The 13,039-nt window shown below is 44.4% G+C and overlaps 1 protein-coding gene across 1 annotated transcript in view; it reads right to left on the bottom strand.

Moving 5' to 3' along the window:
* LOC142346106 (uncharacterized) overlaps positions 1–13,039 on the bottom strand; it is a 128,593-nt gene that overhangs the window by 98,740 nt on the left and 16,814 nt on the right. The window contains exons 4-5 of the mRNA XM_075398610.1: positions 12,758–12,845; positions 12,085–12,191 (exon numbers count right to left, since the gene is read on the bottom strand). Of these exons, the coding sequence (XP_075254725.1) occupies positions 12,085–12,191; positions 12,758–12,845 (195 nt within the window). The remainder of the gene's footprint in view (positions 1–12,084; positions 12,192–12,757; positions 12,846–13,039) is intronic.

Genomic DNA, 13,039 nt, shown 5'->3' with positions numbered 1-13,039 from the left:
GCCCGCAAAAAAAATTATCGAATTCCCAAAATTTTGTTCCGTCGCTCGTTTAAGTAACGTTTCGTACGCGTTGTTTTTGTCCGTTCACTAGTCAATTGTCCGTGTTCCGTTTTATTTTCAATAACTTCGCTCTCCCAAGGTTTTTTGCTTATCGTTTCTCCGTCTACTTTTCCAGATTTCGATGTAGTATGTCATATATGATGAAGTATGTTGTGTTTTTGTTGCAGTATGTTGTTTAAGCTAGTATGCTGGTTAGTTGCTTTGGTCTTGTTGCTTTCTAGGGTGTGACTTAAGTTTGTTCTAGAGTTACGGCTAATTGGTTCCTGGACTTTTCCAACTCACTAATTTACTAGCAGCCCTGTTGTAGTATATTGATTTTTGCTGCCGTATGTTTGCATGTAACTGTATGATTGTTAGTTGGTTTAGGTTTTTGCCTTCGAGGGTGTGACTTAAGTTTATTCTGGAGTTACGGCTAGATTGTTTTTTAACTTTTCCAGCTTTCATAGACTACAAAAGCGCTGCATATTATTTAACAGTTGCTGTAGTTTGTTTAATATTGTTGGTATGCTGATCGGTTGTTTAGGATTGAATATTGCTAGGGTGTGACTTAAGTTTATTCTGGAGTTGCGGCTAGTAAATTTCTTGCTCTTTTCATCCATTTAGCATACTACTGCCTTGCCGTAAATTAGTTCGTTATTTGTTTATATTAAGACCCATAATGACTTGTGCTAGTTTGTCTCTTGCACTAGCATCTCTCATCCTCCCTAGGGTGTGACTTAAGTTTGTTCTGGAGTTACGGCTAGTTTGTTTGGTTGAGTTTGCTGCTGGGGTCTGCTAGTATAGTGTTTCCCGACCTCCCCGCTCGCTGCTTAATCGTCTCCCGCCTGTTCCGTGCCGCCTTTCCGCTTCGTTGCGCGTTACTCGCTCAACGCCTCCGTTCTGTCCGTCTCGTTTCCCGTTTCTTCGTGCGTCGCTTGTTCCGCGTCTCCGTCCCGTCCGTTGCGTCGCCCGTTTCCTACCCGCGTTTTCGCCCGTTCTGTTCCGTTTCCCGTTTCGTTGTGCGCCGTTCACTTGTCCTTCCCGCCCCGTCCGCTTCGTTTCCCGTTTCGTCGTGCTTCGTCCACCCAGTCCTTTTTCGCCAGTTGCCTGTTTTCTTGTTTAGTCTCACGTTGCTTACAAGCACATTAGACGCCCTCTCCACTTTGTTACTCACTTTTGCCGAGTAATTTGTTACTCGGTAACTTCTTCCCTGCTCTTCGACGTCATGATTATCAAGTCGTCGTCATTTGGGTTCGGTATAACCCACACTACACGTGTTCGTTTGGAAGCTACTTTCATTGCATTGAGAAATTAGCCATTTCAATATCATGGCTGAACAGCAAGAGAAATTGAAAAAGCTCTTTAATGCAAGATCTAATCTAGAATCTGAGTTACGTAACATCCATAAGGACATCACAGATGCTATAGAGCGTCAAGATAGGAGGGTTAAAGTTGAACGCTTGAATTCTAAGCTGAAGGTTGTTTTCAGTAAACTTGTGCAGAAGAATGAAGAACTATTTGACTTGGCCAGTAAAGCGCAGAACCCAGTGTCAATTTACCCTGTTCTTGAGCAATGGTTGGATGATGTAACTAAGAACAATGATAAATTCTTCCTCGCGGCTAGAAGCTCTATTGACACAGTTGCTGACCGAGACACCGTATGTGAGGGGCGTTAATCCCCAGTGAGGGCAGTCTAGGAGAAGCTCACGCCGAACAACATCATCAATGTCTAGCCAGCATAAACATGACTTTCTCATGGAAAACTAAAACGCGAAGAGGCCGAGAAACAAGAACAAGCTGCCATGCGCCTCGCTAAACAAAAACACGAAATTGCCATGAGAAAAAAGGAGCTTGAAATACAAATGGAGCAGATGGCACTTCAAGAATTGGAGGCAGACCACCGCCAGCGTGTTGTCGCAGCTAAATTAAATGAGGCTGAATTAATGGATAATCAGTCATTGTTTAGTCACCACTCAAGTGAACTGAATTTGCTGAAAGATAGCGGATCAGATAGAAGTCAGAGAGAGACTTGTTCAGGATTGGATAAATTCTTTTCCAGCAGCTAATTCATTGACTGCTGCAAGTGAGTTAAATTTTTCTCGTCCTGGTTCAACAACCGCTGACCCTCCTGTTCAAGATACTGCCCCTAGTAATCCTCCAAAAAACACAATTAATGTTGCCGGTAACTTAAACCATCTTGAAATGCTTTCTCAGTACACACGGCCAGGAGTTGCAATTTCTGTTGCCCAGCAAGAAGCGTTGTATCGAGAATATCTGCAGGCTCAACTGCAGCAATCACTCAGTGATCAAAAGATCGAACAGGCAAACAGTCCCTCAGGAAGTGGCAAGGTGAACCCAGTGAACCAAGTAAACAGTCGACGTACAAAATGTCGCACTCCAACCACATCAGCCACCTTTGCAACCTCCCCGGCCACCAACACCCGTTATCGCACTAACGAACTCCATTTTTGTACTTGATTTTTCAACAAACCCACAAGTAAATCAGTTCTTGGGTCCGAAAAGCTCCAGTGTGCCTGGTCAATTACATATGTCGATGCCTCATGTTCCACAACAACAGAATCAATCTCAAAGTAACACTCCACGCCAAACACAAGTCCCTATTGCCCATTCCCCGGATAATGTCCCTCCACCTCTAACCCACTCGTGAACCCGCCTCAACAATTATTTAATCCTCAGCCTCCCGTGATTCCGTCGCCCATTCCAGCGAGCACAGCAACATACTTACCCGTCCCCAACATTCCACAACAAAACATTGTCCAATCACCTCAAGCGCGCCTGGTACCGTGTCCTACCGCACCGAAACCTCACCTGAAAAGTAACCTTGATCTAAACTTGTAGAATTTTCCGCAGAATAATCCCCTATACGGAAACCAGGCGAAAGATAATGCAACCGTCTTCGACAAAGTTCAACCAAACCTACCCCCGAGCGCGGCTCCCTACCCCCATCAGCCATCCCATCTTGCAGTTGAATGCACAACAAAATGCTAATAGCAACCACGCAGCAAACTGTAGTATTCTTGTTAACCCCTTTAGTGCAACTACTAACATCGCGCGACCTTTTGTCACGCCGGTTATACATCCGACATACGGGCATACTGCTCCGTTACCATTGTGCTGGGGTGGCCCACCGCATCCCACGCCTCCAGCGCCAGCATCTGAAAATGCAAGCTTGATTAAAGCATTAACTGACGCCTTAACTAACAAGAGGAATGACCCTCTACCCGAATGGAAGTTGTCCCAATACAATGGGGGATCCCCTACAGTGGCACGAATAGTATGGTCAATTTAAAAGCGCAATTGACTCTCAGTCCCTAACTGACGATGTGAAATTGACATACTTTAAGACCCTCGTAACTGGTAAAGCTAAAACAGCTATAGTTGAGTTTGCTTACTGCGGCGCAATGTACAAAGACGCACTGAGGACCTTAGAGCGTAAATTTGGCCGACCACAGGCGGTCGTAAGTGCCCATTTGGACAAACTCAACATCTTTCCACCATTAAAGATGCACAAAAGTGATAACATCATTAACTACTCGGGATGCATTTCAAGTCTTGTCGGGGTATTTAAATCGCTGTCATATGATTCGGATTTAAAGAGTGCTGCGCTTCTCAACACTGCCGTACAGAAGCTACCACCCAATATGAAGGAGTCATGGTCACTCTTCACGGTCAATAAGCATTGGGTGAAACCTACTCTTCTTGATTTAAACGATTGGTTAAAAGAGAAGGCCGAAGCGCACGATTTTATGAAGAATACCGCAACTAAAGCAAGGACTGAGGATACCATCAACTCAGTAACAAGGTCAAAAGTTGCTTCAAAGGCATTCGCTGCAAATAAGCAACACAAGAGTAATCTTAAGCCGCAACAGAGATCTCCGTTAACATCAATCTCTAGTTGCATTGTATGCAAAGGCAGCCACCGGTTGTGGGAATGTCGTGTCTTTCAGGAAAAGACCCACACGCAGAGAGCCAAGGTCGTGGATGAGGCAAAGCTCTGTTTCTCTTGTTTGCATGATAAACATATGTTTAGGCAATGCCCAAGTCCCCGTAAGTGTTGAAAAGATGGTTGCAACAGCTCCCATAACACCTTACTTCATGGAGCTGAAAGGGTTTTTCCAGCTAAACCCTCAACAAACAACAACATCGATACTTCGAAGTCGAACGCAGGTACTAGTAGGCCATCTACTGGTCAACAGCAACCAAGCAAAACAACCACTTTGTCTTCCGTGACGGATGTCAAAGGCCTCCTTCAGGTCACGAAACTGAAACTTACTAATTCTCCTGGTACTAGTACTACGGCGTTGGTTTTATGCAATACCGCTTGCAGTAACTCTTGGGTGACCGACAGTCTCGCAGCTAGACTCGTTTTGCAGTGTACCGCATTTAAACTCACCGCCAAGGGTATAAACACAGAAGAACTCATAGACACAAAGGTGGTTAAATTGACTGTGACACCTCATAAAGACCAAGACTTCGAAGCATTAACTGTGCGTCCCTACGTGAGGGAAACATTAAACGTAGGTTCCGACATCATTGACGTCAAGTCCATGCAAGAAACTTACCCACATTTGGCAGTTCTAGATCCAGTAAAATATAGCTATGGAGAAAATGAGGTGATACTTGGACAGGATGTCTACCATGCCATCCGCCCGTTAGAGTATTTTTCAGCCGATGAAAGGTGCTCACCTTTGCTGTCCGCTTGCCTATAGGTTGGGTTTTAAGTGGCCCACTCCCGTCAACTTCAAGTTTAGTCTCGTTGTGTTTCAAAGCCAATATTGAACAGGATTTTGAATTAGCTTGTCAGGTTAAATCTTGGTTTGATATGGAACCGTACGGCGCTTTCAAGCAAGTTGACCCACGATCCGCAGCCGATGCTCGCGCGCAGAAAATACTTGAAACAACAAATTTCCATAACGGCCAAAGACACGATGTCGGTATGTTATGGGCTGATGACAACATCCAGCTCCGGAATCACTACTTTTCGTCACTGGTACAGCTCAAGTCTCTCGAAAAGCGGCTCCCGAGAGGTACATCACTGAAAGAAACTTATGCTAATACCATCCGTGAAGACTTGGAAAAAGGTTACTTGATTACAGTCCCTGAAGCTCACAACGTCGAGCAGCGGTCGGATAGAGAGTGGTACCTACCACATCGTCCCGTAATCAATCCGAACAAACCGGGGAAAGTGCGTAGGGTATTAAAGTGTGCAGCAAAGTTCCGCGGTACTTGTTTGAATAAATCGTTGCTCACTGGCCCCGACCTGCTCCAAAACCTAATCCATGTTTTACTTAGGTTCCGTCAACATCAATTTGCCGTGTCCGCAGATATCGAGGGTATGTTCCTCCAAGTGGGTGTCCCTGATTGGGACCAGCCATCACTGCGTTTTTTGTGGAGGGAGGACCCCACAACAAATGTTGTAGTGTATCAATACACGCGCCATATATTCGGGGCTAAAGACTCGCCCACATGCGCTAACTATGCACTGCAACGCACGGCCCGAGACAATGTTAATCAGTACCCGGAAGCAACCAAAGCAGTCCTAGAAAACTTCTACATGGCCGATTACTTAGATTCGGTGGAGTCACCTGAGAGGGCTCTCAAAAGATCGAAGGAGTTGGTACATCTTCTCCATCTAGATGGGTTCAAGCTTACTAAGTTTGTAAGCAATGTACCAAATCTGGCTGATCGAATTGATGGTTCAACTCAGTCTACCGAACCAAAAGTAATTGCCTCATCTAAGGAGGTTCTTCGCACGTGCTTGGGTTGAAATGGGATCACAACAATGATACTCTAGTTGTGAGTCGGGGTACCTCCAATACAAAAAATTAAATCTTTAACATAACGCTTGGTATTGAGCCTAGTGTCTAAGGTGTTTGATCCCATCGGCCTAGTGGCACTATTAACTGTTGCTGCACGATTGCTACTAAAGGACATCTGGCGTGTCAGCGGGCAGCACTGGGATGAAGAATTACCAAAGGACACTGTTGATATGTTCCTCGAATGGAGTGTAGAACTACCCAAGCTTGCCGAAATCACTATACCGAGAAGTTACTTTTCGGGAAACTTTAAACACCTGGAACTACAAATGTTTGGCGATAGTTCCCAAGAGGTCTTCAGCGCTGTTGCATTTCTCCGAGCTCAAGAAAACACGTCTAGTGGGCCGAAAACAGAGCTTGCATTTGTCCTGGGTAAAGCTCGCGTCGCACCTATGAAGGTGATGACAATTCGAAAGCTAGAGCTGCAAGCTGCTTTACTGGCCGCTCGGTTGAAACAAGATATCTGTCGAGCCCCTACTGTGCATGTTTACAAAGTTTATATTTGGACCGACAGCAATACTGTCTTGCAGTGGCTCACTTCCACAAGCAAGCAGCCAATATTTGTTGCAAACCGCGTATGCGAGATTTTAGAACACACTAGCGTTGACGAATGGAACCACGTTGCCTCAAGCGATAATCCAGCAGATGCCGGTACTCGAGGTATGTCCGCCGAGGATCTGCAATCAAGTAGCTGGGTGAGGGGTCCAGATTTCTTAAGAACCAAGGAATTCCCGTTCGAACCAAGCATCGAAGTAGTTAATAACATCAAACTCGGTATAGTAACTAAGGAAACTGACGAAACCAATACATCATTGGCCGCATCCGTAACCAAGTCAACTAAGGAACCGCCCCCGCAACTAATTCCCTTCGATAAGTACAGTTCTTATCAGAAGTTGCTACGGATAACAGCGTACGCACTACGCTTGTTACCTTCTCACAAATGTTACCGTTATTCCGATGGTAGCATCATAGACACCAAGGAGCTTGACGAAGCCGAGCGTCATCTCCAGTATCTTGTCCAAGGGGAGTCATTTGATGCGGAGAGAAAAGATCTCCTCGAAAACAAACCCGTTAAACGTAGTAGCCGTATTGCCCCGTTTTCTCCCTTTATTGGGCCTATACGCCTAATCCGATCGGCCGGCCGCATCAAACGGTTGGTCGAAGATGACTTTGATGTAAAATATCCTATCGTTCTCCACGCATGACATTCGTTTGTAAAGCTGTTCCTTAGGCACACATACGTTCAACATCATCATCAAGGCATTGACCACCTGCGGGCTAAAGTACAAGAACGTTATACCATCCTCAAATTACGAGCCTTACTGCGTTCAATTAAATCCAACTGCGTCACGTGCAGAATGTTTCGCGCTGCCACTATTCAACCCATTTTGGCTGACCTCCCAGTAGAAAGACTCGCATACCAGTCTCCTCCCTTCACGAACAACTGGGTCGACTACTTCGGCCCGTTTTATGTTACTGTACATAGGACTACCAAGAAGAGGTGGGGTTTCCTCTTCTAATGCATAACTACTCGTGCCGTTCATATCAAAATTGTTCCTTCCATGGACGACAGTTCGTGTGTAATGGGTGTGGAGCGGTTCGTCTCCCGTCAGGGTACACCAGCCGTTATTTGGTCAGACAATGGCACTAACCTTGTTGGCGCGGAAAAAGAACTACGCGAGAACATCGACAAGTGGAACACCACCAACATCGCCGTGGAACTTGCCCACAAAAGCATCAAGTGTTGGTTCAACCCGCCCAATGCGCCACACCAGGGTGGCATCTGGGAGAGGCTAGTACGTAGTTTCAAGCGCGTACTTTACACAATCATTGGAACACGTCGCCTCACAGATGAGGTTTTAAGTACCACTTTTTGTCTGGTCGAACATGCACTTAATTCACGTCCGTTAACGCCCGTAAGCGCCAACCCGTCCGACCAAGGAGCATTAACACCTAATCACTTTCTCCTCCGTAACCAAGCACGTAGTCTCCCGTCCATCATTGGCGTAGATGAGTTTGATCACCGTAAACGTTACGCCCGCGCGCAGTCTTACGCTAACGCTATTTGGTCTCGTTGGATCAAAGAATACGTACCGGCGCTGAACCGACGTTCTAAGTGGCAAACGCCTGCCGAGCAACACCTAAAGACTGATGACTTGGTTTGGGCAGTTGAGGAGACCAATCCTAGGGGATATTATCCTACTGCTCGGATCACTGAACTCCGTTACGGTTCAGACAGCGACGCACGCTCCGCCGTATTGCGCACGTCCTGCGGATCGCTCGTTTGCCCGCTTGTAAAATTAGTACCGATTCTCGCAACATCTTCTTCTGGGCCGGAGGATGTTACTGAGTAAAGCGAGTAATATATCAAAATGCGTCATTTTTCTTAGACAATCAGAATCGAGTATTTAAATACGCATAGAAATCGTTCCAATCTACGTACAAAGCTCGGAAAAAGTGCAAATAACACAATTTCAAGTAAATCTAATCATAAGACCTATCAAATAAGACATGATTCGGCTCAATAATTTTCGGGTTTTTGGATTCATTGGTACAAAATGGTGACTGGCATTGAACTATTTCGTTATCAGACAAAATACCGGCCAAAAAAGCATCAAAAATTGCCGTCTAAAAACAGCTTGTTGCTATCATCGATGAGATTTTATGTTGCTTTATATAACGAAATTATGACGTTGACTTTATACCCATTCTTGATGAATTGAAACTTTGGTAGACTTTTTTGACCTATTTACAGCTACAAAAGAAGTATATATATCCAATGTGCTTCATTCATTTTGATGTAAATGAATATTTCATTCAAAAATCTATAAACATCGCCATTATTTGAAACAGTCAGGTATTTTGATAAGAGGGTATTTTGATAATGATACTCTAGTTGTGAGTCGGCGTACCTCCAATACAGTAACTAAATCTTTAACATAACGCTTGGTATTGAGCCTAGTGTCTAAGTTGTTTGATCCCATCGGCCTAGTGGCACCATTTACTGTGGGTGCCCGATTGTTACTAAAAGACATCTGGCGTGTCAGCGGGCAGCACTGGGATGAAGAATTACCAAAAGACACTGTTGAAAGGTTCCTCGAATGGAGTGTAGAACTACCCAAGCTTGCAGAAATCACTATACCAAGGAGCTACTTTTCGGGAAACTTTAAACACTTGGAACTACACATGTTTGGCGATAGTTCCCAAGAGGTCTTCAGCGCTGTTGCATTTCTCCGAGCTCAAGAAAACACGTCTAGTGGGCCGAAAACAGAGCTTGCATTTGTCCTGGGTAAAGCTCGCGTAGCACCTATGAAGCTGATGACAATTCCAAAGCTAGAGCTGCAAGCTGTTTTACTGGCCGCTCGGTTGAAACAAGATATCTGTCGAGCCCTTACTGTGCATGTTTACAAAGTTTATATTTGGACCGACAGCACTACTGTCTTGCAGTGGCTCAACTCCACAAGCAAGCAGCCAATATTTGTTGCAAACCGCGTATGCGAGATTTTAGAACACACTAGCGTTGACGAATGGAACCACGTTGCCTCAAGCGATAATCCAGCAGATGCCGGTACTCGAGGTATGTCCGCTGAGGATCTGCAACCAAGTAGCTGGGTGAGGGGTCCAGATTTCTTAAGAACCAAAGAATTCCCGTTCGAACCAAGCATCGAAGTAGTTAATAACATCAAACTCGGTATAGTAACTAAGGAAACTGACAAAACCAATACATCATTGGCCGCATCCGTAACCAAGTCAACTAAGGAACCGCCCCCGCAACTAATTCCCTTCGATAAGTACAGTTCTTATCAGAAGTTGCTACGGATAACAGCGTACGCACTACGCTTGTTACCTTCTCACAAATGTTACCGTTATGCCGATGGTAGCATCATAGACACCAAGGAGATTGACGAAGCCGAGCGTCATCTCCAGTATCTTGTCCAAGGGGAGTCATTTGATGCGGAGAGAAAAGATCTCCTCGAAAACAAACCCGTTAAACGTAGTAGCCGTATTGCCCCGTTTTCTCCCTTTATTGGGCCGAAACGCCTAATCCGATCGGCCGGCCGCATCAAATGGTTGGTCGAAGTTGACTTTTATGTAAAATATCCTATCGTTCTCGACGCATGACATTCATCTGTAAAGCTGTTCCTTAGGCACTCATAAGTTCAACATCATCATCAAGGCATTGACCACCTGCGGGCTAATGTACAAGAACGTGATACCATCCTCAAATTACGAGCCTCACTGCGTTCAATCAAATCCAACTGCGTCACGTGCAGAATGTTCGGCGCTGCCACTATTCAACCCATTTTGGCTGACCTCCCAGTAGAAAGACTCGCATACCAGTCTCCTCCCTTCACGAACACCGGGGTCGACTACTTCGGCCCGTTTTATGTTACTGTACGTAGGACTACCAAGAAGAGGTGGGGTTTCCTCTTCTAATGCTTAACTACTCGTGCCGTTCATGTCGAAATTGTTCCTTCCATGACGACAGTTCGTGTGTAATGGGTGTGGAGCGGTTCGTCTCCCGTTGGGGTACACCAACCATTATTTGGTCAGACAATGGCACTAAACTTGTTGGCGCGGAAAAAGAACTACGCGAGAACATCGACAAGTGGAACACCACCAACATCGCCGTGGAACTTGCCCACAAAAACATCAAGTGGAGGTTCAACCCGCCCAGTGCGCCACACCAAGGTGGCATCTGGGAGAGGCTAGTACGTAGTTTCATGCGCGTACATTACACAATCCTTGGAACACGTCGCCTCACAGATGAGGTTTTAAGTACCACTTTTTGTCTGGTCGAACATGCACTTAATTCACGTCCGTTAACGCCCGTAAGCGCCGACCCGTCCGACCTAGGAGCAATAACACCTAATCACTTTCTCCTCCGTAATCAAGCACGTAGTCTCCCGTCCATCATTGGCGTAGATGAGTTTGATCACCGTAAACGTTACGCCCGCGCGCAGTCTTACGCTAACGCTATTTGGTCTCGTTGGATCAAAGAATACGTACCGGCGCTGAACCGACGTTCTAAGTGGCAAACGCCTGCCGAGCAACACCTAAAGACTGATGACTTGGTTTGGGCAGTTGAGGAGACCAATCCTAGGGGATATTACCCTACTGCTCGGATCACTGAACTCCGTTACGGTTCAGACAGCGTCGCACGCTCCGCCGTATTGCGCACGTCCTGCGGATCGCTTGTTTTCCCGCTTGTAAAATTAGTACCGATTCTCCCAACATCTTCTTCTGGGCCGGAGGATGTTACTGAGTAAAGCGAGTAATATATCAAAATGCGTCATTTTTCTGAGACAATAAGAATCTAGTATTTAAATACGCATAGAAATCGTTCCAATTTACGTACAAAGCTCGGAAAAAGTGCAAATAACACAATTTCAAGTAAATCTAATCATAAGACCTATCAAATAAGACATGATTCGGCTCAATAATTTTCGGGTTTTGGATTCATAGGTACAAAATGGTGACTGGCATTGAACTATTTCTTTATCAGACAAAATACCGGCAAAAAGAGCATCAAAAATTGCCGTCTAAAAAACAGCTTGTTGCTATCATCGATGAGATTTTATGTTGCTTTATATAACGAAATTATGACGTTGACTTTATACCTATTCTTGATGAATTGAAACTTTGGTAGACTTTTTTGACCTATTTACAGCTACAAAAGAAGTATATATATCCAATGTGCTTCATTCATTTTGATGTAATTGAATATTTCATTCGAAAATCTATCAACATCGCCATTATTTGAAACAGTCAGGTATTTTAGTTGGACGCTCAGCTATGTCAGGGCTAGTTTCGTTCTTGCTTGAACTAGTTTGAACTCATTGGCTCTGTTCAGCACCTTCAGTCTCAAAATGAGTCTTTGATTGGAACGCTGTTGTACAGTTGCCTCTTAGCAGAGCAAACGTGTCCCAAAAAAGCAAAAAAATGAAAGCAGTAAATTGCGCTTGAAATTAATTCTGATCTAATTTGTGTTCACTCAAATCCACCTCTGATCTGGCAAATTCGGGACCATTGTCCGGACCAACGTGCGGTCAAAGAATTTTCCAGACCATGTAATTCGAGCGCACCGCGCACAGGCGAGGGCTCGAAGATAGTCTGATCAGAGATCTATCCGGTCTGGACACCCCGACCTGGGGAGCAAATGAGTCACTTTATTTGGTGGAAACTTTTGCAGTTTGAAAGTACTAACTTGTCAGAGCGTATAGTCCAGAAACTGGGTAAAATGAGCCGTAGCTGTACAAACACAGTGCAGTTGTTACCAGCCACCTGCCAGTAACGATAACCCCTTTGCATTTTCTAAAAACAATACTATGGGTTGCGGTGCTCTGGGAATTGGTTGTTGTTTTTTGTGAAACCGTTTAAGAGATCCTAAAGTTGAATGCCGAGTTGAAAATTTTTCCATATCATTCGTAAGATTTGCCTTGTTCAGGAACAAGTGGGGTGAAATTAAATGCCCATGAAACTTTGTATTGACTTTATGTTTGAACTGGACCCTGTAATTTTGTTCAATATCGTACCCTCGGACTTTTTGGGTCTTCCCATCAAATTTCTTGTTTTGGATCTTTTCGAATAAACTTACAGCTTTGAACGTTTTCAGTAAATGATCGTTCTAAGGTCGTCCTCTATTTTACTTTCTGCGCTTTTTAACGTCGTTCTTATAAATATTGATGCTTTTTGACTAAGCCTAAATGAGAGCTGTGTTTAATGCCCCATGTCTCTAGGGGTATACTTCCTTTTTCGTCAAGATTTTTCAACCCAGCGTTGTTAAATAACCCCGAATAACCCTATGAAAAACTTGCAAATGATACTTTTTAACTTAAAATGTGATGTTATTTGGAAATATTTAAATTAGGCTAACTTACATACGAGCTTTTGTTCCCTCCCAGTTCGGAGCCACGCCTGTAAATGTGTGATACGTGTCCAACTTGTCTGCAGGTACTTGTTCAAACTCTGAAATTGAACAAAAAAATGAAAAAAAATTATTGGGATGTGGTAATTTGTTTCCAATTGTTTGAAAGATTATGCATATCATGCAATAGACAAGTTATTCAGCAAGCAGAGGGTTTTGTGAAGAAGCATTGTTGAACGACTTTTTTATTGTACTTTGATTGGATGTTTAAAAATGTTTGCTTAAAAATCTTTTT

The sequence above is a fragment of the Convolutriloba macropyga genome, chromosome 9 (assembly GCF_964194025.1).
Source record: "Convolutriloba macropyga chromosome 9, txConMacr16.3, whole genome shotgun sequence".
NCBI lineage: Eukaryota > Metazoa > Xenacoelomorpha > Acoela > Convolutidae > Convolutriloba > Convolutriloba macropyga.
Note: the sequence above shows the minus strand (reverse complement) of the source record. Positions and strands in the feature narration are given on the sequence as shown.